At 38.5% G+C, this 27,756-nt stretch overlaps 1 protein-coding gene across 1 annotated transcript; it reads right to left on the minus strand.

The window, feature by feature from the left end:
• TDRP (testis development related protein) lies at positions 1 to 27,489 on the minus strand. Its single transcript, XM_058835125.1, has 4 exons — positions 27,225 to 27,489; positions 14,913 to 14,972; positions 5,477 to 5,580; positions 1 to 3,260 (listed from the first exon to the last, which is right to left on the minus strand). Exons 1-4 carry the CDS (start codon positions 27,330 to 27,332, stop codon positions 2,915 to 2,917), a joined length of 618 nt encoding a protein of 205 aa, XP_058691108.1. The 5' UTR covers positions 27,333 to 27,489; the 3' UTR covers positions 1 to 2,914.
• Positions 27,490 to 27,756: the final 267 nt, after the last annotated feature.

The following is a 27,756-nucleotide window of genomic DNA, read 5'->3' on the forward strand; positions in this document are numbered from 1 at the left end:
TCAAACTAAATCTTTATTCATATGGAAAATACTACTTTTCTTTTTGCAAATGATGCTAATAAATAAAAATATTCAGAAAGAACTTTGCTCAGAGCTAAGTGACTAAGTAACAGCCACGCAAAGCTTTTAATTCCCGTTAAAACCACGCCAACAATCATGCATATTGGCTACGAGAAAGCAATAGAAACTATGTTTTATTTTGTGCAATCTTATCATACAATCATAATGCTACCTTCTTCTAAAACATTTCACATAGATTGAAAAGCAATTTCAAAACAAATATTAAGGGACATATTCTACACTTATTCCACATATGGAGCTGTGTATAGCTTAAGCTCTCAACATTTAATGTAGTTAGGTATCTAATAAAGGTAAAAGATGAAAGGACCCCATTCTGAAAATTCAGACACATTTATAAACATGAGAGAAGAAAAGCTCACACCAGTGAGTTCTCGACAGACAAATACATTATTAAAGCATAACAATAAATTATATTAAATTTAATAATGTTGATCCTTAAAATGGTTATTTATGAGGAAATATCACTTAAAAAGCACACCAAAACTTTTATCACTAGGAATGAAAGTGGAATTTTACATGTCTCAATTTCCCACTTTTGTTTTATTATAGGCTTCAGAGTTGTGAGCATATTTTTTATCATACATCTAAAAACAAAATGAAAAAGGTTGCAGTTAAGCTGTGCATCAAACACATCATCAAGGTGAGAAACAGGCACTTGACAGTATAATGTGCAAGGCAAAACCCTTACTGGTCACAGTATAAATAGTTTCTTCAGGAGGGAAATTAAAAGTTCTCAGTTCATCTTTGAGAGCAAAATATTAAGGGCTGCTAACAGACCTTTTACTGTACTTTCAGATCAGCACCAACAACCAAATTAAATACTAGCTCATGCCTTAGAGGGTACTCCATAAACTATAAAATGCAGCATACTTTACCCAAGAATACTAATTCATTCCTATAATTAACCTCAGCATACATACTTGCCCAAGGTAAAAAGAGAGTTTACTCACAGACTAAACAATGCAATATAAATCCTAACCTTTTCTCCTCTGTTAATACTTTTTAATATCTAATGCAAACTTTGCAAGTATATTTGTCAGTTGCAAGATTCTGTTTTGTAGCACAAAACATCACCATTCTTTTTTGTAAACTTAAGAACAATGCCTTTTAGCATCCTATCAATATTGGGGAAGAAAACCCAACCAACTAAAACCATTTTGCTACAGTTTCCCTCCAGGCACATCTCAGCAGGAATCTCCAAAAAAAGCTATGCAGGAGCTGCAAGCCAGAAAACTCTACATTATTTGGAGGAGAGAAGAGAAAGACAGCTAAGGGAGGAGTAATGTGGCATAACAGAAACAAGCTTAGAAAAAAATTGCATGCATCCCTTTTCATCAGCATAAGCTTCTTGCAAAAATATGTTTACAAGACATCTGTTATATAAAGATCTGTACTTTCCTGTAAAAATGCTGATTTTCTCTAACATGGTAGCTTCATCTTCTGACTGCATTGGCCATATTGCTAGACAGTCAAGTTTCAGTTCTGTTACACCAGTTTAACAATCAGGAGAGAAAAGGCATACTGTTCATTCCTCATGGAACTTTTGGTTTGATTTTTATTCATGAATGTTAAAGTAGTCTTTGTGTGGGTCACACAAACAAAACAGAAACTTTGGATCTGACATCAGCTGCACCACTAGTGAGAGACAACATACTAAAAAGAGGCACTTTTATTAGTCATATATACATTTCAAATCTCAAGTTTAACATTTCACCTTCTTTTACCAAAACATTAAAGTATCAGTAGCTAATAAGATGGAACTTTTCAACAAAAATGCTTCAGAAGTTGTGTACATGCACATACTTGCAATGGCTCAGTTACTCAGCTACCCTGAAAATGCCAGAGTATAATTCAATCATTGCTTATGCAGTGGGAACGAAGGAAAAACACAGCCAAAACCAAAAAGTATTTTGTAAAACAAGGATCAGCTGTTGTAAAAAAATGAAAACATAAGCCCTTCCATAAGAAGCAACTTATTCTTAAATCCAGATTCAATATTCCCCCAGAATAATGAGATCATTTTACTCTTTACTCAATCCTGTTTTCTATTTTTGGCATAACATGCATCTTAAAAACTGAGAGCTCTGTCAAAAAAAGTTCAATATTAAAAAAACAAACAATCCAACAAAACCAAAATACAACAAGCAACAACAACAACAGCAAAAAATCCCACTGGAAAAAAATATACAAGACACAAAAAGACCCCAACTCTGGAAGGCCCATTTGACCTGACTGTTGGTGACAATCCTGTAATGGCAGGAATTACATCAGAATGTATTTTCCCATGTCACACAGAGTACAGCACAATGTGACAGAAAGCATCTTGTATGCACAAGCTGAAGCATATGCTGAGGCTGAAGATTTGGAAAACAGTACAAGCACTCTCCCTGCAAGCGACATATTGGTATTCTTAGTTAAAAAAAGGACAGCATCAAAACTAAAATTCTGAATGGCTCTCAAATACAAGAAAAGAAGCAGGACCTCAAGCTAGTGGAAGTTCCTTCATAAGGCAGTCAAATTTACAACCAGTGTATACATTCACTAAGGAATTACATTTTTTTTGGTAAAACCAACAATCTGACATACTGCAGAGTCTGAATGTGAAATATAGGCACAAAATAGATTCTCTACTTTTTTTCAGTGTGGAAAACATAGCTATTAACAATGTAATAAGAAAATTTACTATCAGGTGAGCAAAAATTTGTAACAATCTGAATAAAACAAAGTACTGTATAAAGGTGCAATATTGAGCAGATTTGATTTTGGTTTAAACATGTGAGTAAATCATGGAACTGTTTTCTTCTTACATATAAAGTATTTCACACTACCAGTATCATTCTAGCTCTTCCCAGTTGTCAGTAAGGTTACCTTTGCTTTGACGTCTAATACTAACCAGCTTTCCAGCTGATTTGATACTCCACCTGGAACTGTTTCCTGAGCTGGCCAGGTTTGTGTATTTTGTGGAGCCTTTGGTTTCATCTTCCCAGCCTGACCAGGCTGTATAGTCATTTAAAGGAGTTGCTGCATCACTGGTAGAGTCAGCAGGGGTAATCTGTGGTGGTTCCCATCCCTCAATCTCATCCGGTTTCCTAGATGGAACATTCTGCTTTATCACCAAACTGTCCCAAAAACCTGGCTTCTTTTCAGACTTCATCTCCTCCTTTAATTTTAGGTTTGTTCTAGAAAATAACAATGATGTGGTGATTAATTCCTTCATTTAACAATGTACGTAGTAGTTATTAATAAACATTCAGTTGTGATGTGCTAATCGTCAGCCTGTGGCAGCACATCCACTGCTGTCAGCTTCAGGAAAAACACCCTCACATGCACATGAACCTAAACACGGCAGAATCTTGCAGTGATAAATCAGAAGAGGACTGAGTATGGTCATTTTCTACTACAAGAGAATTGACACACCACCATCCCCACCCCATTCCTGTCGGGTGAATTCCACAGAGCTGCCTTTGGAAATGTACAAAGTATTTTAGGATGCATTTGAACAACTTAGGATTCTAACCAAACAAAAATAAACAAACAAAAACAAATTTAAAAAAACTAGGAGTATGACAGTAGAAGGAGTATGAAAATGTTCTAACACCAGCTTTAACACTATGTTACACAGTTTCATACACCTGTTACCACCCTGCCAGTTAAAACTTGTACCCTAAAACAGTTGATGTGCACAGTATTAGAACTTTAAAGATACTAGGCTTTTTATTAATATTTTCATAAAGATCCACACAATAACATGAAAACAGCAGTTTTGTATTTCTGGTTAAGAACTCACAAAATTCCCCTCCCAAACCCAAAAAATAACTGTAAGTTCTCTCTCAGACATTTGAAAGGCTACTCATATTATTACTTTTCTTATCCCATTAAGAATCTTCAACCTGAATAATTTTGCAGTGTGAAATATTTAAATTACAGAATGTCAAATGTTTATGCATAACTTTATATGTGGGATTATGTATATAATGAAATACCACGCCACAAGGAAAGGTTGAACACCAGGGTGAAAGACATTGAACCTTTAGGGTTCAATGAGCTAAAAAGCAAATTGAAAACATAATCTGTAGTAGCATATCAATTCCTTGGCCACAACTAAATCCACCATTGAATCTCTTTTTAACCTTTACATTAAAAAAAGCTTTGTTTCATTAATGAAAGCCCAGCTCTCTCATATTTAAACTGAAGCAATTCAACCAATACCTTTAAAAATCACTTTTCCTTTACTGGATTTTGAATTTATGATTCCTCAGAACTTTCGTCTTGCTAAAATCAGCCACAGACTCCAAACATTTTTCTTGTATTGTAAACAGCACACTTAAAAGCTGCATGTGTCTTTAAAGGTAAAAATCATGGTATATAATTAAAGGAAAATATCCTAAACTTAAAAAACAGGCAGTTCTCTTTGGTAATACCAAAATAGCTTTCTACATTGGTGGTAACTCTGTTACCATACTTCTGCTCTCTTCACTGTATTACTTGATTCTTACATTCAGCATCAACTGTAAAACATTATTACAGGAGCCTAGCATCTTAGTAACACCTATAAAATTGCACCAGGATTGTGGCAGGGAACTTTTGGGAAGTTTTATGGAACAGGCTCAAATGGAAATAAAATATATGGATTTATATTCTATATTGTTTATTTATATACATATACCCCCCACATGTCTATATATACACTTGCATTCTGAAACACATTTATTTCAATGTAAACTAGAGACAAAGCCTGCTACAGCAAGTTTTATCAAAGCTAATGTTTGGCAGGAGCAGCTCTACTACTATGTGGTATATTTGGTTTGTAACCAAAGTAGCGAGGTAGCACATGTAGTAAAGCTTACAGGTATTTGTAATAGGAAGATGGTCTGTCCTGGAAGCGTGTTCTGTCCAGGGAGCTGGTCTGACCCTACTGGCACATAAATGTGTCAAAACACAGCTCAGCACCAACAGGGGAAACTTACACATCCTAGTACAGCACTTAACCTTTCTGGGTGCAGTAAGACTTTAAAAGAGAGAGTAAGGCATGTAGAAAAGGGAATTTGTAAATTCAACCATAATTAATCCCTAAGAGGAAAGTGAATGACCCTTTTACTCACAAGGCTTTACTACTTTTCTACAGTAAAAAAATTATTATGCAGCTGAATTCCATTTTCTTCCTGACAAACCTAAAAATGTTAAAAACATCATCTGTCCTTTCCTAATACAGCATGCCTTATTCATTGTAAGCTTAATGTATATATAGCTTTGCCCATAAACCTTTCTGTGTCGATTTTACTTCCAGCAACTGGACACTGCTGTTTCTCAGCATCCAGCTCCATTACTTTGCACACCTATTTTCCACTCCAGAGGGTGTATTTTAATAGCAGATAGACCAAATGGTTTCACTCACCCTTTGGATTTTGGAGACTTGCATCCCGCTAGCAATTGCTGTTCATCATCTTTATTGAACATAGACGTCACTTCCTTCCAACCCCGAAAACTGGCACCTTGAACCTACAGAGAGAAGTAAATTCTCATCAGTGTGACAGACTTAAAGCACACAGTGGCACTGCCACTGCTGGGGCTGACAGGCAGCCATCGCTGTGTCTCCTGCATGTGGTGCCGCTGGCAGCAAGCGACTCCAGAGAGCTGCAGAGGATGGCCATGCTTGGGAAAAGAGCTGGCCCAGTTACTGCAGCAAGAGCTCTTCCTTGCTGAGCAAACAACACAAATGCTTGGTGGTTTTGTGATTATCATTGAGTACAGCTGGGCTCCTCTTTAATGTATCACAGTAAGAAAGGAATCTAGGCAGCTTTAAAGACAGTCTAAAGGGCTTCAGTAAACAAGAAATGAAGCAAACTGTCATGTCTGGAAAGAGTCACAACAGAGGACAGCCACATGCATTATGAAACTCTTCAGATTGAACCTGTATTACACATATTGTCCCTCTCTGTAACCACTAACATCAACTTCCAGCCCTTCAAACAAGAAGGGTAGGAGCATTGGCTCACCAGTGCAGTAAATATGCGGCACTGGTGCACTACAATGTGTTCTCTACATTTACTGTGACCACTAAGCACTCAGCATAGATTACTTTTTTAACTTTATTAAAGGTTTGATTCTCCCTCCCTCAAGGTGAAATAACTAGGTATAGGTTATTTCTATTTTGATAGCATACTCGCAAAAACACACACATGTGTGCCGAGCACAGAATATAAAAGTTGCTGCTTTTCATCACAGGATCCAGCAAGAATGGCAGTGATTGTCAGTGTTACTTGACTATATTAAAAAAATATATGACACATTATGAAGTATAATAACACAAAAAAACAGCTGTCAAGACAAGCATGAGATTTTGGCAAGGGCATGTACTAATAGGACAAGGGGGAATGGCCTTTAGACAAAGGAGGGTAGGTTTAGATTAAATATTAGAAATTCTTTACTTTGAGGGTGCTGAGGCACTGGAACAGGTTGCCCAGAGAAGTTGTTGATGCCTCAGCCCTGGAATTGTTCAAGGCCAGGTTGGATGGGACTTTAAGCAATCAGGTCGAGTGGAAGGTGGCACTTGCCTATAGCAAGGGGGTTGGAACTAGATTTTTAAGGTCCCACCCAACCCAACCCACTCCATGACTCTATCATCTGTTATCTTACTAGAATTCTATTATTTCTAATATTCATTATTTCTATTATTTTTGGGAAAGAACCTTTACTTCCACAGGCAAAAGCACTGCTACAAGCTGCACTTAAAAACTTTTTCTTCCCTTTAAACTGGGTGATGCAATTCATAGCTAGTCTCCTTTCAAAAATGATGTTTCATCAAGTCATTCCCACCTAATAAATTTGCTGATTACAAAAAATAGAACCACCTTGTACTAGGTTTCAGATAGCAATTTAAGACATAAAAAAGGCTTAATTTAAATTATATGTGCCTTTAAAGAACAACATTGATGAAATGCTTGGAGAGAAGCATTTATACACACACATTCAATGTAACAAAAAGGATATACATGCACATACACCTTCTTTAATCTAGATCATCATACATACTTCACCAGTGCAATCCCAACCTTTGCTGCACTGTCTGGATACCCAAGAAATGCTCAAAAAAAAAAAAAGAAAAAAAAGTACCTACATCTAGCCAGAAGCTTTCCATACTTTTTAATTTTAGATTTATTTTCATTTTAAATTTCATTTCTCCAATTCTGATTCACAAGTATCTTTAAGAATAATAATGAGAAAATTTCTATTCACTGACAAGTAGATAGCACTCTATCTGTATGTAAATCACTATCTATGTACACATTGTACTATTCCTTCCATATTTTCATGTCCATGGCATTTGACAGGTACATGCAAGGCTAATAATCAGATTGTAACCAATTTAGTCTTCTCTCAACTAGTCCTTACAAGAAATGTACACTTAACATTTAAGATACACTTCCAGTACTTACTTATGTGGGGTTTCCAAAGGAAATACTGTCAGGATAATCTGCATAAGAACACCAGTGTCCAAGTAAACCATATTTTGCCAATATGTGATATAACTCATTGCACAAAGCCTACTACATATTAAACAGACTAGGCTGAAATAAACCAGGAAGTGCAAGAGTAAAACCAGAACCTCTGCCTACCATTCCTAAGCCTCCTCTTCTACACCAGCACCCATCTCCTGAAACATCTTTTCACTCTACTGCCCGGGAGCTAACAGCTCACTCTGATTGTCTTCCCAGTGGTAGCATACTCCAAAATTTAAACCTTAGTGAAGGAGGAGGTCAAATATATATTTCGCACTTCTAGAAGCTTTTTTGTAACTACTGAACTGCTTTTAAGACAACAATCTTGTTTTTTAACTACTGCTGTCATGTAGCTGATATGACATAACAATGAAATTCCTCAGAGCAACCTGCTCCATTTCCATGTTTCATTTCAAAGTTCTTTAAATACTTTTAACCTACTGACAAGTGCACCTGGAACAGTTACACGTGTATCAGCCGCTAGGTACAACTCAGGAAGGAGATCGTGAAGTCGCCATTCCCTGGAACCATCAGTTTGACATGCAGCAGATGCACCAAAAAAGTGCTGGGAACCATCACAAGAAGAATTAGATACCCACTATTAAAGGGGTACACATGATTCTTGATGTTAGAGGAAGAAGCCCTAGACACCAGCCATGTTATGCTCTCCCTGAACATCACCTCCTGTTGCAACAGTCACAGATTTCCAGAATCTAAATCAGCTGGGAATCACTTTTACAGCCTTACAGAGCACCTGGACAAAGACCCATATCCCAGCACATTCTTTGCAATGGATGTCAAAGGAAGGTCCATAAGTAAAGATGACACTTCAGTAAGCTGACTCCTCACCACACTGGAGACTTGTTTTATGCAAAACTATTAAAGTTATGCAAAGTATGAAAACACAGTACTGATATAGTCTTAAAGCATCAATCCACCAGCAGAAGTTCTGTATTTCATTTTTATGATCTAACTCTACACAAAAGTACTACTCCTAAAATTTTCTAGAAGGTTTATAAATATAACTGACCTGATTATTCTCAAAAGTTTAAACTACTTTTCCCTGTGTCATTGGAAAAATAAATAATTAAACATTCAGAGTTCACAAAATTTACAGATGGAAAAGACCTCTGGAGACATCTAGTCCTACCCCACTGCTCAAAGCAGGGTCACCCTCAGCAGATTGCTAAGGACCATGGACAGCCAGGTTTTGAGTAGTTCCACAGCTGGACAATCCATAACCTCTCCAGGACCTGTTCCAGGGCTTGAATACCCTCATGGTGAAAACTATTTATCTTAATTTTAAATTCTATGTCTTTATTTCAGTTTGTGCCAATTGCCTCTTGCCTGTTCACTGAGCACCCTGAGAAGGGTCAGGCTCCATCTTCACATTCTCTCTGCTGCTAGTGTACAAGCAGAAACCTTTCTTATTTCTCACCAGATTTCACTCTAGGTGGGTTTAATCCTTCCTAACCCCACCCCTGCATACTCAAAGAGTGTATCTATACTCGACCCTGTTTCCACCTCTAGTATGCCTCCCTTTAACACTTGAGTTTTACAAGAATATCACATTCATGCCTCCTGCCACCTTTGCTTCTTTCTCTGCCTGATGGCTTGGGCTTGAGCTTGGAGTAGGTGATCTTTGAAAATCAAAGTTGACTGATAGAACCAAGTGTACACTCAAAACCAGGTTACAAAAAAAATCCTGTGAAATGCTCATGGGACAGCTGAAAAAAAGAAAAGGAGACCACTATTAAGGAAGAGAGCACTATTACCTACTACAACGATAACGTCAGATGTTAGAATTACAGGACCACATTGGATGCTGCAGTCTACTATTTTTCAAAAATGTCAGTGAGAAACAAAGCAGAAACTTCTCAAGATGGCATTTCAGTATTCTCTGAAGTAGAAACACAGACTGGTCTCATAGCAGTCTGATTATGACAGCAAAGAGTATGCCTATCAGAACAGCAATTAATACATTTTCTCCTGTATCTTCCACTTTGGGTTGTGAAAACCTGTGCAGCAATGCCCTGTGCAATCACCTAAAAGAATCAGTAAGAACCAAAATTAAACATACATATTAATCCATCAACTGGCAAACTATTGAAATGCCATCAGAGTCTGTTCCAACTACTATCTTAAGAGCTCATGCCCAGAGCACAGATTGTTTTCCTTTAGCTCCTTCTAGCTTATGAAGTACATTTTTCCCACCATGAGAAAGCTGCCATTTAGTTAGTGAATCTTCTGAAACTAGGAGTACAAGCAGTCCCTCCTAGAACATCATGCAAAGGATGCGGTCTGTATCCCTGGTCAAGCTGTCTGCCGTTTCTCCTACTCACTCCTCACCCCTCTGCTTTGCCAGTGCTTCTGTATCAGTGTCCATCTGTCAGGCAGATCCCCAGAGACAGGGCATCACAAGGTGCCAGATCTGGTTTATCAGATACTGCTGCTGAAAAGGGTCAGGGCAGTTCACTGCCTGCTCACTGATACTGCCTTCCTTATGCTATGGATTTGTACCTGTGTGATGCTGTGGAAAACCGGTCCAACTACTTAAGCCAGCAGAAATCTATCTCCCTCATTTTTTGCATTCTTTTAGGTTAGTGCTAAGAATCAGTTCATTAAAGATAAAGCATGTGGAATTCAGGGGCAACAGCACCTTTTTAGTAGCAGCCACTATTATGACATCTGAAACACCCTCTGGAAACTGTAGTCATCTATCAGCTTTCTTCCATAATCGGAGCTTTGTACATACAATATGGCTCCCACAAAACCCCTAAGCTTCACTTTAATCTCAACCTTCATAGTAAGACTTCAGCTGTTACCTGTACTGGTTCAAGTGAATTAACTGTATACAAATTGTATACGTTGACTGCAACTTTTTCTTTAGATAAAACAGAGAACAAATGTCTACTGCTAGTTAATTTTATAAAATGCCCCAGAATTGGTCAGGACCCCTTAAATTGTAAGTCACCTACAAAATTGATAGGTATTATTACAAAAAATTACTTTAAGGACACCATTATTCACCACATCAACAAACTCTGATGAGTTTGTTGATGACTCCTATCTTCCCATAATAGGTAAACAGGGAAAGACTTATAAATGAACAACCAAAGAGTCCACTGGGAAACAGTAAAGTATCACTATGAAGACTTTTCAGTTAATTTTACTGTCAAAGGTAAAATGCTGATAATTAGGGATCTGCTAGAAGGCAGAAGGAGGTTCATGAAATACTAGGGTAAAAGGCAACAAAGCAGGAATACTAACAGCTGGGTATAAACTAAAATAGCTTAATCCTAAAAAGCAAATTTCAAAAGTTTATTACACCCCCAAAAAGTATGCAGATACAGATAAATATATACTAAAGAAGAAGATGGTGCAAATTTAACTGAAAACAGGTAAACTTGTGCATCAGATGGATGTGGTTAATACAGTTTATCTTATAATGGGAGAGACAAAAAAGCACAGAATTCAACCAAGTCAAAAAATAATAACAAGATTTGGGTCACAGAGTTAGAGATACAAGACAAGCAGTTTACAAAACAAGAGATCCAAATATGTTAGAACTTTACCATGACTGCATTAGGAGTGGGTACTGGTACTTGTATTATATTCCTGCTAGACTCTTCCACTTCCCAACTGCCAGGCCAGCAGGGCTCTGAAGCACAGAGACCACTCTCTGCCAGCTAGAACAAGCCACATGACAGAGTCTTAGCAAGCAAAATGAGCAATTACACAGCATTCTTGTTGTACACCTGCAGTGAGAACCAGCACATTCAATACCATTGTGTAGTTAAGCAGCTAATCCCTAAAAAGTCACTGCTCAGCATGTATGAAATGAGATTTCCAGAAATTTGTATTTGGGCCATGTTTCAGCAGACCTTCACAAGTATTTTCAAAGAGAATTGACAACTGGTGAAACAAAATTCTCTAGCTAAGTAGAGGAACTTCACAAAACACTTGCAGAATCTTTTATGAATATAAACAAAGAGAATGGATTTTCCTCTTGACCTTGACTGAGAAGAAATAATTGTTTGTTCCACAGTTTCCCTCACTCCTCCCCTAAAAAAAATGAAACTAAAATAAAAAGCTAGAGATAGAATTTTCCATCTAAATACCTTATAGTTCAATAAAATTTTAACTGTTTAACAGTTAAAAAAACACCAATCAGCTTTAATTAAACAAGCATTGCTCCCACATGACAGGAAACATCTTCAAAATGAGCAAGAACACAGAAAAGTGATATTTAAAAACCGACTCCCCTCCAAATTTGTCTTACAGATATGAAAGCAGTGGTGGTGGTGGGGATTTTCCCAAGTCATCCGACCTCTGATGTGCAGACCAATGGTTCTTGTTGTGTACCAACACCCTTGAATCCTTCTCAGCAGGGCTGTTTCCAATCCGTTCTCCACCCATCCTGTACTTGTGCTTGGGACTGCCATGACCCAGCTGCAGGATCTGGCACTTTTGCCTTGTTGAACTTCATGAGGTTCACACAGGCTCACCTCTGTCCTGTCAAGGTCCCTCTGGATGGCATCCCTTCCCTCCAGCTTGTTGACAGTATCACACAATTTGGTGCCATCCACAAACTTGCAGAGGGTGCACTCAATCCCACTGTTCACATCCCCAGCAATGATGGTAAACAGGACTGGTCCCAACCCTGACCCCTCAGGAACATCACTTATCACTGGCCTCCACTTGGACATCAATCCACTGACCATAATTCTTTGCATGTCATACATGGCAATTTCTTACCTACCGAATGAGCCATATGCCAAATCCACGTCTGTCCAATTTGAAAACATGGATATTGTGCAGATTCTCTGCACAAGTCCACATAGATGACATCAGACACTTTTCCCTCATTCACCAATACTGCAACACTGTCATAGAAAGCCATCCAATTTGTCAGACATGATTTGGCCTTAGTGAAGCCATGTTGGCTGTCCCAAATCCCCCTCCTTGTTTTTCATTAGCCTTGGTATAGTTTCCAAGAGGATTGGCTTCATGATCCAGTCAGTGGGGACTCCACCAGATTTCCATAACTTCTCAAGTATGCTGTATAGTAACTTACCCACTTCCTCCACCAGCTCCCTCAGGACCTACAAATGTATTCCATCAGGTTCCATGGATTTGTGTGCATTAAGGTTCTTGATCCATTTTGTTTCTCAAAACTTTGACTCATTTCTAAACCTGGCTTAAAACCAACTGCAGATGAAGTTTCTACTGTACTTTTAATTCAGAAGGTGAGCATGAGCATGTGAGACCCCCAAAGACTGAGTTTTTCAGACGCCAAATCACAGAATCATTTAGGCTGGAAAAGACCTCTGAGATCATTGAGTCCAACCTGTGACCAAACACCAGGTGGTTAACCAGACAATGGCACTGAGCTACTTCAGTTGTTCCTTGAACACCTCCAGGAATGGTGACTCCACAACCTCTCTGGCCAGCCCAATTCAATGCTTAACCACGCATTCAGTGAAGAAATTCCTCTTGAAGTCCAAGCTGAACCTCCCCTGGTGCAGCTTGAGGACATTTCCTCTTGTCTTGTAGGCAGCTAATTGGGAGAAAAAGCTAACCACCACCTGGCTACAACCTCCATTCAAGCAGTTGTAAAGGTCTCCCCTGAGCCTCCTTTTCTCCAAGCTAAATACCTCCTCACAGGACTTACTCTCTAATTCACACACAGGGTGTGAACACATGTTCCAGATTTCTGCATTTTGCGGAGCACCACTGGAGCATTCATGGTTCCTTGCTTTGAGATGCCATTGGAAAAGATGAGGCACCTATATCTGCCTTTCAAGAGAGGTGTGATGAGACAGCTAGAAAAATTCAGCACTGCAATCAGCCTGTCCTCATTGCTCAGTAGGCAGCTTTCTCTAAGAGCAGGATCTAAGACCACTTTCCAAGCTCCACCTGCAGCTTTTAGGACTAGCTCCCACTTTTAGACCTCTATACCTAGGTCAAAGGTTTTCCTCTGCAAATGGGCATCAACACTGTCTTTAGGTTTTAGATAAGGCTGTCTCCCCAAGGAGCACACACACTATTCATCCACTACTTTCTTCTTCAAGAAATTTGTTGCTCTTCACCATATTGTTTCAACATGGAGACTGTTTTATTTCTGACGTGTGCCTACTGGAAAGGCCACATATGCAATTCATCAGCCTTTTATTAACAAATTAAAATGTTAGAACTTCTGGAATATCACTGTACTGACAACTTCTAAGACAACAGAACAACCAAATAAAATACAGAGTTGCTTTTAGAAACAGAAGATGAGAAGGATAAGGTGCTTTCTTGAGAATACATTTTTATGACCAGAGGGTTTTACTTTAAAAGACAAAAATACTGCAGCTCAGTGCTTTACCTAGTAACATTTCTGGTTTTTTAAGTCAGAACACACACTTAGCAAGCCTTCCTGAATGACTAAGAAAGGGGAAAAAAAAGTTTCAATAGAAAGCAGATTAGTTTAAGATTCTCTCCTTAAACATTTATCATCTGGCATAAAATATATGGTAATTTATGTTTTCATAAAAAAGAATATATTTCTTCAAAAGGGTAGAAAAAGATAAAGTACAATCTGACTTCTATTTTCAATGAAAATCATGCTGGATCTGAAGTAGAACAAAAAGAAGTAACAGAGAGAGATGTTCAGTTTATACATATTAATGTAAAGTATCCCATTACACTAATGAACCTATTTTAAAATATTTTTCTTTATACCTATGGAATTTCAAAACACGCTCTAGCTTATCGTAATAACTTCCACTTCTTTCATCTTCTACTAATGTATTTTAAGAACATTAAAGAAGATTCTTGGACACATATCAAGGTAAAAAAAATTAACATGCATGCCTACTTCTCTTTCCTGAAAGAGATACAAAATAAAATCCTTAACCTCTTGTGCTCAGAGAGCCAGTGGAGCTACACATAATGGAATAAACAACCCCAAACTCTTCTACTTTTCATGTTTTTATTGCTAGTTTCAGCTAGAATTTACTGCTTCTTTAGACTTCATTTATTCCTGTGGCTTCTTATTTTCATCTTGTGTTTTAATAGCAATCATTGAGAAGAAAAAAAATACCAGGATACCTTCCCCTCCCCATTAATGAAAGCAAATAAGGAAGCTTTCCAACTAATCCTGCACTACTAATATCGCTTCAAAGAGAACCCCATGACCAAGGATCATACATAATTATAAAATCATCAATGAACCATATAAATTCCTCAATCAGCTGTCCATGAAAAACTGGCAAGTTTCTAACATACATGGACTGAAATATATATATATGATATTAAATGTTAAATTTTCAAAGAACATGTATTTACCTTTGTTGCAAGGTGTGACACTGAAGATGAAACTTCATCATGAAGAAACTGGTCTTTATTCTCAAAAGAAGGATAAAGATAAAAAAGGCCCATAGTCAGTTTTGGTTTTACAATTAGCACTGACACATTTTAGACTATTCACAAATGTTTTTATTCTATTTGGCACATCATAAAAGAAAATTGACAAAATATGATTAGAACACAAAACTAAGTAAACACCACGACTAAAATACAAATCTACACTTAGAATGATGAAAAATCAAAACCTTACTGAACCAAAAACCCCATACTACAAAGGGAGAAAGACCCTTACATCATAAAATATTCAGTACAATTAGTTTGATTTTATCTTAATGGTAGTATCTTAATTTTTTGGATCTGCACTGAGTTTCTAAATACTGTAGTAGATGATAGTTTATGCATTGTCTGTGGGCTGGGGGGAGAGAATGTACCAGGATTTTTTCCTCCTTCCTATTAAAAAGCTTTACAGCTCCTTAACTCAGAGAAAGGCTTTCTTCCACAATCCTTTCCCATCCAAGCACAACTGTAGATTTCAGAAGAAAATTAGAGTGTTAGAGTGCTAAAGATGCCTAAAGGTTATTCAGTAGGGAAGCATTTCTGTCCATCGCTGAATTAAACTGCTATGTTAGTATTGTCAGGCCCTCCTGTTACTATCAGTGCTCTCTTCAAGACATGGCAAGTAAGATCATTGATGGGAGTACTTTAGAGGCCAAAGATAAAGGAAGTGGGACACAGAATTCAGGAAATCTGCAATTTTCAATTTCTTCACTCTGTGTCTTAATGAGAAAAATGTTACCTTTTTTTTTTTTTTTTCCTCAACTTATTACTCCAAATACAAACAGTCCCAAGTATAAAACCAGAACAGCTACATATGACCAAAAAAATTTAACCTCAGTTTCAGGAAAAAAAAAAACAGATTTAAAACAGAAAAGTGGAAAATGCCTTTGAAGCAGCAGTTTCACAAAATCTCCAGTATTTAGTTTGATCCATATTTTGATTACACCACCCAATTACTGTTTTAAAAATCAAATTTATCAACTCCTTCCTCTTCAACTAAAGTAAATGCTAAGGAGTTGATATGCACTCCACATGCACAAATCCCAAGACACCTAAAACACTTATTATCCTGGCTCCTACACATTTCCAAAGACCTCCTTCACTTTGCTAACAGTCTCAGAAAGAGGTGAGAAAACCAGCAAAAAAGTGTTACATATTTCTAGTCATGTGGGGACCCAGATGTATCAGCTTCATTTTGACCAGCTTCAAATCCCATGTATTTAAAAAAATATATATTTACTTATTTATATTTCTTTATATATATTTATTTACATACTAATGTTTCCACTTACTTTATGGGCAATACTTTATATTATACAAGGGACAAGAATAGAGCATTTCTAGAATAGAGTGTGAAGACCACTGCTTTATACTTCAATAGTATTTGCATGTTGGAATAGAATGAGCTGTAGACAGCCAGATTTACTTGCTGGGGTGGAACACAAAGTCAGGAACTGCTATTATAATTCAAAATGAGACTATTACTTCCTGTGGATTGCAACAAGTTATTTAACTTCCGAATTCAGTTAGCTGTCTAACACGGGAGGATTGTATACGGGATACCAAAAACAAAAACCTTAAGTTTTGTGTAGTTCTCTCAAACTAAATTCAACTATTTCCACCCCTTTCAGCTTTTTTATTTCTCTAGTTTTAAGAGAAGCATTGGCAATGTTTTAAATGGAAACAGCTCACACATATTATTCAGAAGTCTCCCTCTTTCCCCTCAATACTCTCAGCTCTCAACTTTTGAATGAGGTTGCACAGTCCTAAACTTAACATGATGAAGTCTATGCTAGGACACAGGGAATGAGCTAGAGAATACATCACCTGTTTTATCCAAATTTTTCCCAAGAACAACAAAAAATCAACAAGAACTAGGAAAGCTCCAAGGGGAAATATGGTAAGAGGAGAAATTCTCAAACATCCAGAGCTGGCAGAACTATCAGTTTCAACAACCAACAATACTACCTCCAGAACAAACAAGATACTGTTAGTAGCTTCCAAAGAAATAACACCTCTCATTTTATTTCTTCCAGCTCTCCAAGTATCTTAGGAAGGAAAATAAAAATACAAAAGTGCATAAAGAAATCATGTTCCAGAAGAGAGAAGACAAAAGATGGAGTGTGAAGGCATACAGCCTCTAGCAAGGCTGGGCACAAGGAAGTGAGAATGCAAGGCATTTTCACAGTGAAAGATTTTAGGGGGAAACCATGGGATGCCAAAAGCACCTTCCAGAGAGATAGGGAGTCAGCATAATAAAATGTGAATACCACTGCCAACAAAAGATGTAATTTACAACAAATAGTAGACAAAAAGGGTTATTTATTTGCTTATTTTAAAAAGAGACAACAAAGACTGTGTTGCTGTATGAATACAGTGTTACTACTCATGGTTATACAAAGTGGTACCTCCTAAGGAATGAGATGTGCTTTTGCAGCAACTATACTCACACAACTCAGGCTGATGGTAAGTGGACAACACAAAGTTTAAAGAGACTAAATAGAAAGATTGAAATACATTAAAAACTCAAGAAAAACGGGTGAGAATCCAATCTCCCGAAATACATTTTTTGGGGCAAAAGACCAATCAAGTATTCATAGCATCCTTTTAAATACACTGTTGAAGAAAAAGTAGACTTAGACAACGGCAGTGTGCTTGTGATGTCCATTCATATATCCCATTCATTGTTCAAAAACAGTCTGTAGGTTTGAATTCAGCCATCTCCAAAAGACTAGATTTGAAAATGTTTTGTGGAAAATCCATCCTTAGGGAAAGCAGAGAGAAGCAGACTAATTCCACAAAGCAGGATAAGAGCAGGAGAGGAGCAGGTATAGGGGTTCAAAGACAGCAATGGCCCACATGGCAGGGAAGGACCTGGGCACCTTGCAGGAAGGATGGGCTTTGTGCTAAAAAAAAAAATACAGAGGGAAAGAGCAGAAGGAGGGAGGGGACCTGTGCCGCGACTAAGAAGAACCCACGAGGAAAGATGAGAGATCTCTACAACCATCTTCCCTTGTTACCCACAGAATAATTTGAATTTTTAAGTGATACACATTAGTACACCCTTCTCCTGATACGTATTCCCTACTTCTGTTACCATTCTGATATGAGGGAGCCTATGATTTGGTTTATCAATTTTCTTTAGAGGACAATCTACTGTGCAGCTACATGTAAAGAAAGATCATCTTCACTCTTTATCATGCTGCGTAACACATACCAGTGCTGAACACTTAAAAATTATTTCAGAATGTTTTAGTCTGGTTGGTTAACAGTTATGACAATTCCTTGCTTTACTTCAATTTCAAAGAAAAACCTGGACTACGTTACAGTATTTAGATATCTCTAGGTGAAAATGCTAACTCTAGTGGGAAATGCTGATCAGCAGCTTGAATAGCCCTCCAGTTCTGGCAGGGGAAGGTTGGTATGCACAGCATGTTTTCATAAGGAAACAAGTGCCCTTTTGTTGGACATACTGCAAACCATAAGGTACTCAAGGGACTAATTCAAATAGCACACAAACCTTTTTGTACAGAGATCAAAATTGTAATCTGCTTCCCTCAGCTTCCTTTGTGGTAAAGTAATTAATTAGTCTCTTTAGATCATTCACTTTCATAATTCAGACCAAGATGAAGAATGCTGAACATCAAAGAGTTAAGGGAAATAATAGCATCATTTCGTCCTGCATGCCCTTCTTGTGCTCTAGTAAGTAAAATGGTATATTATTGATTTTCTCTACCCAGTTGTGGGAGCTTCCTATCGTGCACACAAACACACACACATTAGCTGTGCAAATATAAGAGTAAACAAGCTATTGTTAAAAGAGTAGGTACTTTTGGGACAAATTCTCACCCTTCTACTGACTTATTGCATCCCCTCTGCCTATCATCACATCTCATCAAAGACTGAGTGTAATATAAAGTCTATCTGTCATGTCTGTAAGTGCAAATTAGTTTATGTACCACAAATGTTATCATTTAAGTGGAAAAACATCCCAAAACAAACAGCACCTGAAGAGATATGCTCCAGAGAAGAATTTAACATAAACACCAGTACTCCACAAACCCTACTAAATAATTTAGTGATAGGAGAGGGAAAAATTAAAAAAAATTAAAAAATCACTCAGGAAATCACAAACCTGAATGTCAACCTCTGAACTTGGAAAGATTCCCAAAACACTGATTACAAACCACCAACTATATATACATAGCCTGACCAGAAACAACACAGATTGGGAAGAGGAGATCACACAGCCAGATCACCATCTTAAAATAAAACTAAAAAAAGAAAATATTTCCTTGGGTTTGAGAAGGATCTTAATATAATGTAAAATGAAATAAACAAGACTGAAGCTGTTTATTAATGCAAAAGTCATTCTGCTTATCTAAGTTTAGAACTAAATCAAAACCAATGCTAAATACACTCAAACATGAGGAAGCAAGTTATCAGGAGATCAGTGGCATTTGGCCTCATTTTTTTGCTGCACCTGTAATATAGACCTGGAAAAATTCAATGCGTGGATATATGCTTTCTGAGTTAGGAAATGGATGCAACAGGGATCAAATGTAAATGAGCACTGAAACAACTCTACTACTTTCAATATTCCTTTAACACAGCTGAAAAACAAAGCTGAACTGTATCTGAACATCCCCACAAAACTGAACATGCCTTTAAGGAAAAACAAGGGTTTCAATTTTAACAAATAAAGGCTGCTTTACTCAGTCATACAACGCATTCTTCTTGGACATGAGGCTATGTTCAGCAGAAAAACTCCAATGCTGAACTGTGAATTGCCTCTGCTCCTTTCTGGCAGAGACAGCCTAGACTGAGATCCAGATAATGGGATCATCCTCTTCCATATTTCATCTAACGCTAGATCTCCATCTTCCATTTGTATGTCCCTAAAGCAATGAGTGAATCAAACCACCCATCTGGACAGGTGGTATAAATTGAAAATTTCCTTTTAATGTCACCAATGAGAAGTCTTACCTAGGCATTTCTAAAGCCTTGCTTAAGAGCAATTTGGTATTTTAAATTAATTTTTTCTCTTCTATACATAATAATTGTCCACACCAGACTGCTCCCTACACTTAGAAAAAACATCTTTATTATGACAATTAATTATCTAAATAGTGACAGTGACTCCTATGCTGCAAGTTCCCTCTGCCAGTCTTCAGCAAAACTAAAAACACTTTTGTTGATAAAGAAAAAGAAAATGTAAAATATAAGTGTGTTGAAGAATATACATTAATTTTGGCATACATTTTGTAGACAACACTAATTTGAAAACCTGCTTTTAAAATGCAATTAATCAGATCTTTTCTAAAAGAACTTATTTCACTCCACTTACTTTAAAAAGTCTGTGTGACTACTTCAGATACAAGAGACAACCCACCCAACATATTTAAAAATGTTTCCATCTTCTATGCTCCAGTCTCTCATAACTGTCTACTATTCACCAGACCAACTGAGAGGTAAAAACGTAGAGAAACTGTTTCCATCTTTCAAATAATTTTAATATATTCAGTATTAATAATAAAGACGATGCTCTTTTCTTTAGCATCCACAGCTGTTAAAGAACTTGCTTAGCATTTTCAAACTGTTTCATTCAACCACTTCAGTTATTGTTTCACATTCCATTACATTTTAAAACAGAATATCTAAATTATTTCCATATTTTTACTGTCAATTGATATAAATGGCCAAGTGTACCAGAGAAGATTAATTTCAGAACATAAGTATTTACACAAGAATACTTCTCTGGTTCTGCATTTTATTGGCATTACAAAGAGAAACATTGGAACACCAGATTCCTATGCTCTCTGTTTTTACATCAATACACAAGGTTACTCTACTAAGTGTTCATATTACTGTGCATCTCTGTAGAAAGAGATTGTAACACATCTTACTCAGACTTTGCTTCTCTGAAATACTTTTGGAAGAATATTAAAGATTGATCACCTTAAAATATTTAAAAAGCTCATCTGTCATTTAGAATTTTTAGTTTTAACTAATTTATAATATTTCACATATGTTTCATGAAATGGAAACAGCTGTATTAACATCAAAAAACCATCAGAGTTAAAGCTGAAACAAATAAGATCAGATAATCAATTTTAATTCAATTTCTGTAATGATTCAACTATTCCAGTGAAGTTTTCAATTTTGATGAAATTTCCAGCTGAAAATCTATCAATTATTTTAACAACTTAGCCATAGCAGAGGTTTATATTTTCTGTTTTCTTATCCAGAAAACAAACCAACAGATGCTAATTCAAAAGACAGTAGCTGACATACAATTCTTACTCAGTCATGGAATTTGCCATTAAACTACATGCCTCCAATAAAGGTCTTGGATGAGTAATGACCATATTTTCCTAGTACAGTTTCTGCAAAATGGGCTGAATGCATCATTTTTTGTTACAGTGTTCAGCACACGCATAGAGCTTCCTTTTGAAATGTGGCTTTAATCACACGTGCAGTGATCACACAGACATTTTCCTGGAGCTCCTCACAGAGAACCAGCAGCAAAACTTGTTGGAAATGTACCTTTGATGATGACAGAGCTGAAAGAAAGTCTACCTAATAAAGTGTTCAGCAACTTCTAGTAACTCTACTTATGTTATGGATGTCCTCACACCATCTGGCAAATAAAAGCAAGGAAAACACTATGAATCTACTTTAACAGTAAAGAATTAAAATGATTCATTCATTCTCAAAACCCATTACATTTTACTTTGTATATTGATGGTAGCAAGTCCAGCAGTGGCAGGAGAGTATGGCTCCAGAAACCCCACAAAACCCCAAGAAGATGCAATAAATAACTTAGGGAAAGCAGACCTCAAGCAAAGCTGTAGAGCAGAAGATGATGGTGGGAGTGGATGATTCTCTGTCAGGCTGGAGGGGAGCAGGGCAGACACGGCTGCTGCTGGCAAACCCAGGCAATCAGAGCCAGTAAAGCAGAACTGGCTCGAGGAAAGGTACAAGTGATAAAAATGACAAATGCGGGAGAGGAAGGGGATGTACTAAGAAAAACCTTGAAAGCAAGGACAGAGATTTAAATGCAAATTTCCTGAAACAAAGGGAGGCCAGCAGAAGAAATGGAATCTGAAGGATGAGGAGGATTTAAACTTTATGCCATAAGCAACAACATAGTATCAGCAATGGAATTTGCAGGAACTAGGGGATGGGAAACCACAGCATAGGTATTAGAAGCTGCAGAAGAAGTAATCACCATCAGTATGGGAAGTGAGGGTCTGCACAAGAATTTCAGCTGTCTAAACAGCAAGAAAAAATAATAAATTAAAAAAAAAAAAAAAAGAAAAAAGAAAAAAGAAAAAAAAAAAAAAAGAGAGAGAGAAAGCAGACTTGACCTGGAATTTATGGAGGAAACAATAGTAAAGTCTAGGACACAAATTCTCGCAGAATAGATAAAAACCACAGACAACCTGCAGGTTACAGGCTTGGATGAAAGAAAAAATATATACTGATTGTATCTGTAATAGGAGACCAATGAGAAAATGTGTGCTTTGTGGACTTTTAAGAGTCAGAATAAACCAGTAGAGAGGGGATAAGAGGTGAGAAACAGATCTGATCCCAGTCAACTGTGTAAAAAATGACAGTATAAATAAAAAAGTGAAGCACCTCAGAAATGAAAAGGATTTAAAACTTAGAAAGCCTAAAGCCCTAAAAGACACTGTCAGCTCTGTAGGGCTCCAGAAAGACCCTGAGAAAGAAACAGGACCCACTCAAGAAGCTGCTGAAAGATTGTATGACAAGAAGGAGGAAAAGCAAGAAAGGCAGGCCAAGGAAGGCTCAGGAAAGTCTTCACTGACAGTACCACAATCTAATGTTCAAGAATGATGACAGAATTCAGGTGATGGATTTTAGCCAGGAAAATGCCACTGAAATGTCACAAGAACAACTCCAATGATGAGGAAAAAAACAGGCTAGCCGAGAGGAGAAGGTATGATAGGATTATTAGAGTTCTGAAAGCAAAGCCTGAGAGACGCAGAAATGGCTAGAAAGTGAAGGAAAAGCATTAACTGGATTAACATTTTCTACTTTTCTTTTTTTTAAATTAAAAAATACCCTTATTCAATGTATTAGTAAAAACTTAAGAAATGCTGCTCAGCTCCCACCCATTTCTGCAGGGCTTGTCTGAGTTCAACTCACTCCAAGATGAAAGCCAGTATTAAAATTGTACCAGACACTTAAACACCTTCATTAAAAGAGATAACTAAAATTCTCTATAGCCAAACTTCAAACATCCTGAGCAAGTCTAAACAAAATTCAGCATAAAACATGTTTTTGCACACATTGTCTTTGAACATAACAAAAAATACAACTGGGGAGAGTAGATCAAGGCTAGGGTTCTGAAATATTTTTACATGAAAGACAGAGTTTCATTAGATAATATAGGTCAGCCTGACACCCATCCCCTCCCTTAATATATAGATGAATTTTAACGTGGAGTGCCATTTTACGTCAGAGTTACACACGATATTGACACAGCATTGACATCTCTGAGAACTGATTAGACAGTAGGATTGCAACAAGGAAAATGTAGCACAACTGCCAAAACAATGCCTTCCAGAAATCAAAACCCAGCAGTTTTCCCTTTCCAAAAATACAACTACAGTTTGAAACATAATGATTATATTCCAAACTGAACACAAGTTTGGCATGCACCACTGTACATTTCTAGCATATTTTAAGAAAGACACACAAAAAGCACATTAATTTCATCATATGTGCATACTATTTATGCATGTCAAGTTACCTTCATGCTTTAATTATAGCTTAAGTGAATAAAGCACCTTCATTGCATAAATTAAAAATACTTATAAATATGCTTCAAAGCATAAATTAAAATTAACTTCTAAGATACAGTCTAAAATTGTCTCGTCTAAAAAAACCTCACAATAATCCCCACATTTATTTACACAAGTACTGTTTTAAAATTTACTTGTCTTTCTTATCTCAGGAAACACCTTACTATTTTAAATAAGTGTTAACAATTCAAAGTACTTGAATGTATGCAGAAACTTTTGCTAAAAAGTGGCCAGAGGCTGACAGTTCCCTCCCTTGCAATTTTCATGTTCTAAAATTTGTTTTTGTTCTCCCCTGGAACAAAATCAAACCATTCTGTATAACACAAAACCAGAACTGTCAAAACCATTTTTTTTTTTAGATCAAACTAGGCTTTTCTATTTAAGAACTACAAACATCTACAAATTCAAATGTCTGCTTAAGCCCAGATCAGGCTTCCATATCTAAATAGGATGATTAAAATTGCTCTAGAGTAACAAAGGGTTTTTTTATGTTGGGCTTTCTTTTTTTTCTTTTTTTTTTTTTTAACTTATAGTAGACTAATTCTTTGTTGCTGTCTGCTACTGCAATGTCCTAATTGTTAGGTTGCACAGTGAGAACTCCTTCACTCTTTCTCTGCTTTGAAGAAACAATATACAGCACCAACATTTCATTACACTGGAATACTTTCAATGTGGTTTGCTTTAATGACATAGATGTGACTACCAATTTCTTGCCTTTGAAGTAAGAAGTTTCAACCTTATTTATAGCATGAATGGTAGAAGCTAAGGATTTTCTTCCCACTTGCTTATTAAAAATGAAAATAAAGACAAAAGATGGTTGTTGGGAAAACAACATACCATACATCAAAGTCAACACACAATGACTCTGGTTCATCTTCTCTTTTACCTAATGATGTATCAGAAAAGGAAATTAAATCTAACAGTCAACTTCTGCATGAGATCTAAAGCTGGTCTTCTTAATTTACTAAAAAGCACTCACACTAATCATCTGGATTTTGGCTCTAACAATAAATAATTAGAGAAGTCCTGGATTCCTCTCATCTTGATGAGGTAATCCTTAATTCACAGCAGGCTGTACCGTAACAACTTACACACATACTGAGGCATCCTCACACACAGCTAAGGTACCACAAGAACTTCCCCTGTAATTCCTCCAAGCTCTGATGGTGCTACTGTCCTCCTAAGCCAGGGGTGGGCTGAGGCAGGTCAGGATGCAGCAGCAGAGAGTGCAGATCATTACCAAATCCCTCCACACATCACTGGATTTCAGTCCTTTACAATCATATTATTGGGAGAAAAAACAGGATCTGATGAAACATCAAAAAATTTCAAATACTAAAAGCAAGGAACATGAACCAGACTAGCTACAACAAGCTGAACAAGTCCATTTGATTCCCATGACACCTGTCCCAGCCATAGTTTAGATACATTGTACCTATGGCTGACCTAAAAGCCACCTTGATCATGAGAATTACAATGCCAATCAAGTGGTCAGAGCTTTCTGTGTAGTCTGTTTTTCCTTAAAGTGTACATAAACTCTAAAATGACTACTGCTAAATATTTTGGGCAGGGTGTTGCATTCCTTTCAAAAGATTTTAACAGGCTAAGTAACTGATAGCTTACAGTCTTCACTCCAGCCTCTGTACCAAGCTACACTACAGTTGTGCTAACCTTACTGAATCCTTCATCTTCAAGAATATTTCATTTACTGACTTAGAATTATTTTGTTTCTCCTTCCACCTCCCAACACTAAAATCTGCACTCCAGTTTCACTGGGAATTGTAAAGGAATTTTCTTAAAATTCATGAAAATGCAAACCTTTTGCACAAGAAATCATTGTCATCACCATTATAACTTGAGACTTCAACTAATGGAACAGAGGCCCAGGACAGCAAAAGACAACTGGAGTGGACAAAATAAAATAAACAAACTCGAGCCTCTGTCACTAAAGTAGAGGGCTGGGAGAATTGTCTGGACAAAAGTCTGAAGAATCCTCTCCTGACTGGGAGGCTACAGTCAGGAGCCTCAGAGTGAGCTTGGACCATTAGTGGTAGAGGAGCAGTGAAGAGTCACTGGGGCTTACTGGAAGCTTTTGGTGACCTTTGGTGTTCAAGGAGGGTGTCAGGAGGTGAGCACGTCTACGAGGGCTATGACAGTACAAGCCAGCAGCTTAGCAAAACTTGTGGAAGCTTACAAGCTTCTGAGGATAGAAACTGTAGGAGGCAGAGGTCAGATGTTGTATGAGAGGTTGGGGGAGATATTTCAGGTAACCTCAAACCCCATAGTCTCCCTTCCTCCACTGAAGGGGGTCTCAGAAATGACTGTCCAATCTTCTTCCACTGGAGAAGATCCTAGTCATCCATGACTCCCCACAGCTGCTGTCAAAGAAGCAGCAAGGGCTATGGCCCTACTGTTTACTGTGCAGGGGCAAGGCAAGGCTAAACTGGTGATTGTGGCTGCTGGAAGATGGAGAGAATAACTGCTGTGACTGCGAGAGGCTGCTCTTCAGCAGCTGCCATACATGTTGACAACCCATAGCACCTGTCAAACAGAAACTCTAGGTGAGGATAATATATCCAGACACACTCCAGCTCTTTCAGCAAGATAGGCAAGATAAATACGGGGTAGAAAGTTGGGAAGGCTCTAGTACCTTCTTTTGAAAAGAAACTTCACTGTTTTGCAACCCTGGGCAACTGCTTACTTCAGAACCTCTCATTCAATATCTAAAGTAACTCTGAGGCAACAGAAAATCAGCAATGAAGCTGTACTGGGCAGCGTAACAGGCTTCTGAGTTGGATGGATGCCTAATTGCTACCAAGTTTTTGAAAGCAAGTCAACAAACTCTTTTTTTAGTTGTTTTCCCTGATACTCAACTGATACCCTTCCTTTCAGGTTATATTTGTTGAGAAAGTCACTGTTGGTATTTAACTTAACAGCAAAAGCTTTCAATCAAGATTGCAGCTATTTAAAGACCGTGAACTACCATTACTGAAACCATAGAAAAAAGCAATCCTGCCAAAACATCAGTGCTCTACACAAACACGCAAATAAAGTTATGTTCTTAAACATCCTTGTTTAATGTATTGTGCTTATGAGATGGGTTCAGTGCCTCTGCCTGGGAGAGAAGGTAACCTGCGGTATGAAGCCACTGGAACGAAGGACAGCAAGTCCCAGCAACGCCGGAGGCCGGCTGCTGGAAGGAAGCAGAGGTGGATAGGCCGGTCAGCATCCCAAAAATCCGGCTGACAGTCGCACGATGCCCTCAAACACTCCCAGCTCCGATCAGAGCCAGCCTGCCGGCACATCAGGGTGGGAAAAGTGATTACTCATGCCGCCGGAGAGCAGGGCAGCGGGAGCGGGGCCGAGCCTCACGACCCCTCCTAACCGGGCTCCGTGATCCTACCTGGGGGGCCGCGAAGGCGGCGGCGGGCGGCGGCCCGCGGGGACGCGTCTCCTCCTCCTCGGGCGAGTCGTCCAGCAGAACTTTGCTGCTCTTGTTGAGCTTCCACATGGCGGGCCCGGGGGCGGCCCCGCTGCGTCCCGGCAGCGAGCGGGCCGCGGCGGGAGCGGGCGCTGCTCCGCAGCCCCGGCCGGGGCGGCTGCGCTCGGCAGGGCTGTCACCCCGCCGGGGGCTCCCGGCCGCCAGGGAGGGAGCGAGGGAGGGAGGAGCTGCCTGGCGGCGCCGGGAGCCCGCCCCCCGCCGCCTCCTCGCCCGCCGGCCTGCGGATGGAGCCGGGGGCGCGGACGGGCGGCCCGCGGCGGGGCGGGCCGGGCCGGGCCGGGAGCCGCCGCTCCTCACCTGCCGCCGCTCCCCGCCGGGGCCACCGCCGCTGCTGCCATGTTCGCGGGGCGGGGGCACGGGGGCCTGCCCGGCATCACCGCGGCAACAGCGCCGGGCCCGCCGGCAGCGCCCCGGGCTAGCCCCGTAGCCTTCA

The sequence above is a fragment of the Poecile atricapillus genome, chromosome 3, assembly GCF_030490865.1.
Source record: "Poecile atricapillus isolate bPoeAtr1 chromosome 3, bPoeAtr1.hap1, whole genome shotgun sequence".
Taxonomy (NCBI): domain Eukaryota; kingdom Metazoa; phylum Chordata; class Aves; order Passeriformes; family Paridae; genus Poecile; species Poecile atricapillus.

Bases quoted from the DNA above. Each gene is read 5' to 3' on its own strand.
- TDRP (XM_058835125.1), bottom strand. From the start codon at position 27,332: ATGTGGAAGCTCAACAAGAGCAGCAAAGTTCTGCTGGACGACTCGCCC. The intron at 14,973-27,224 runs GTAGGATCACGG...CCTTCTTTTGAG, and splicing joins CCGCCTTCGCGGCCCCCCAG to AATAAAGACCAGTTTCTTCA. The intron at 3,261-5,476 runs GTGAGTGAAACC...GTTATTTTCTAG, and splicing joins AAGTCTCCAAAATCCAAAGG to AACAAACCTAAAATTAAAGG.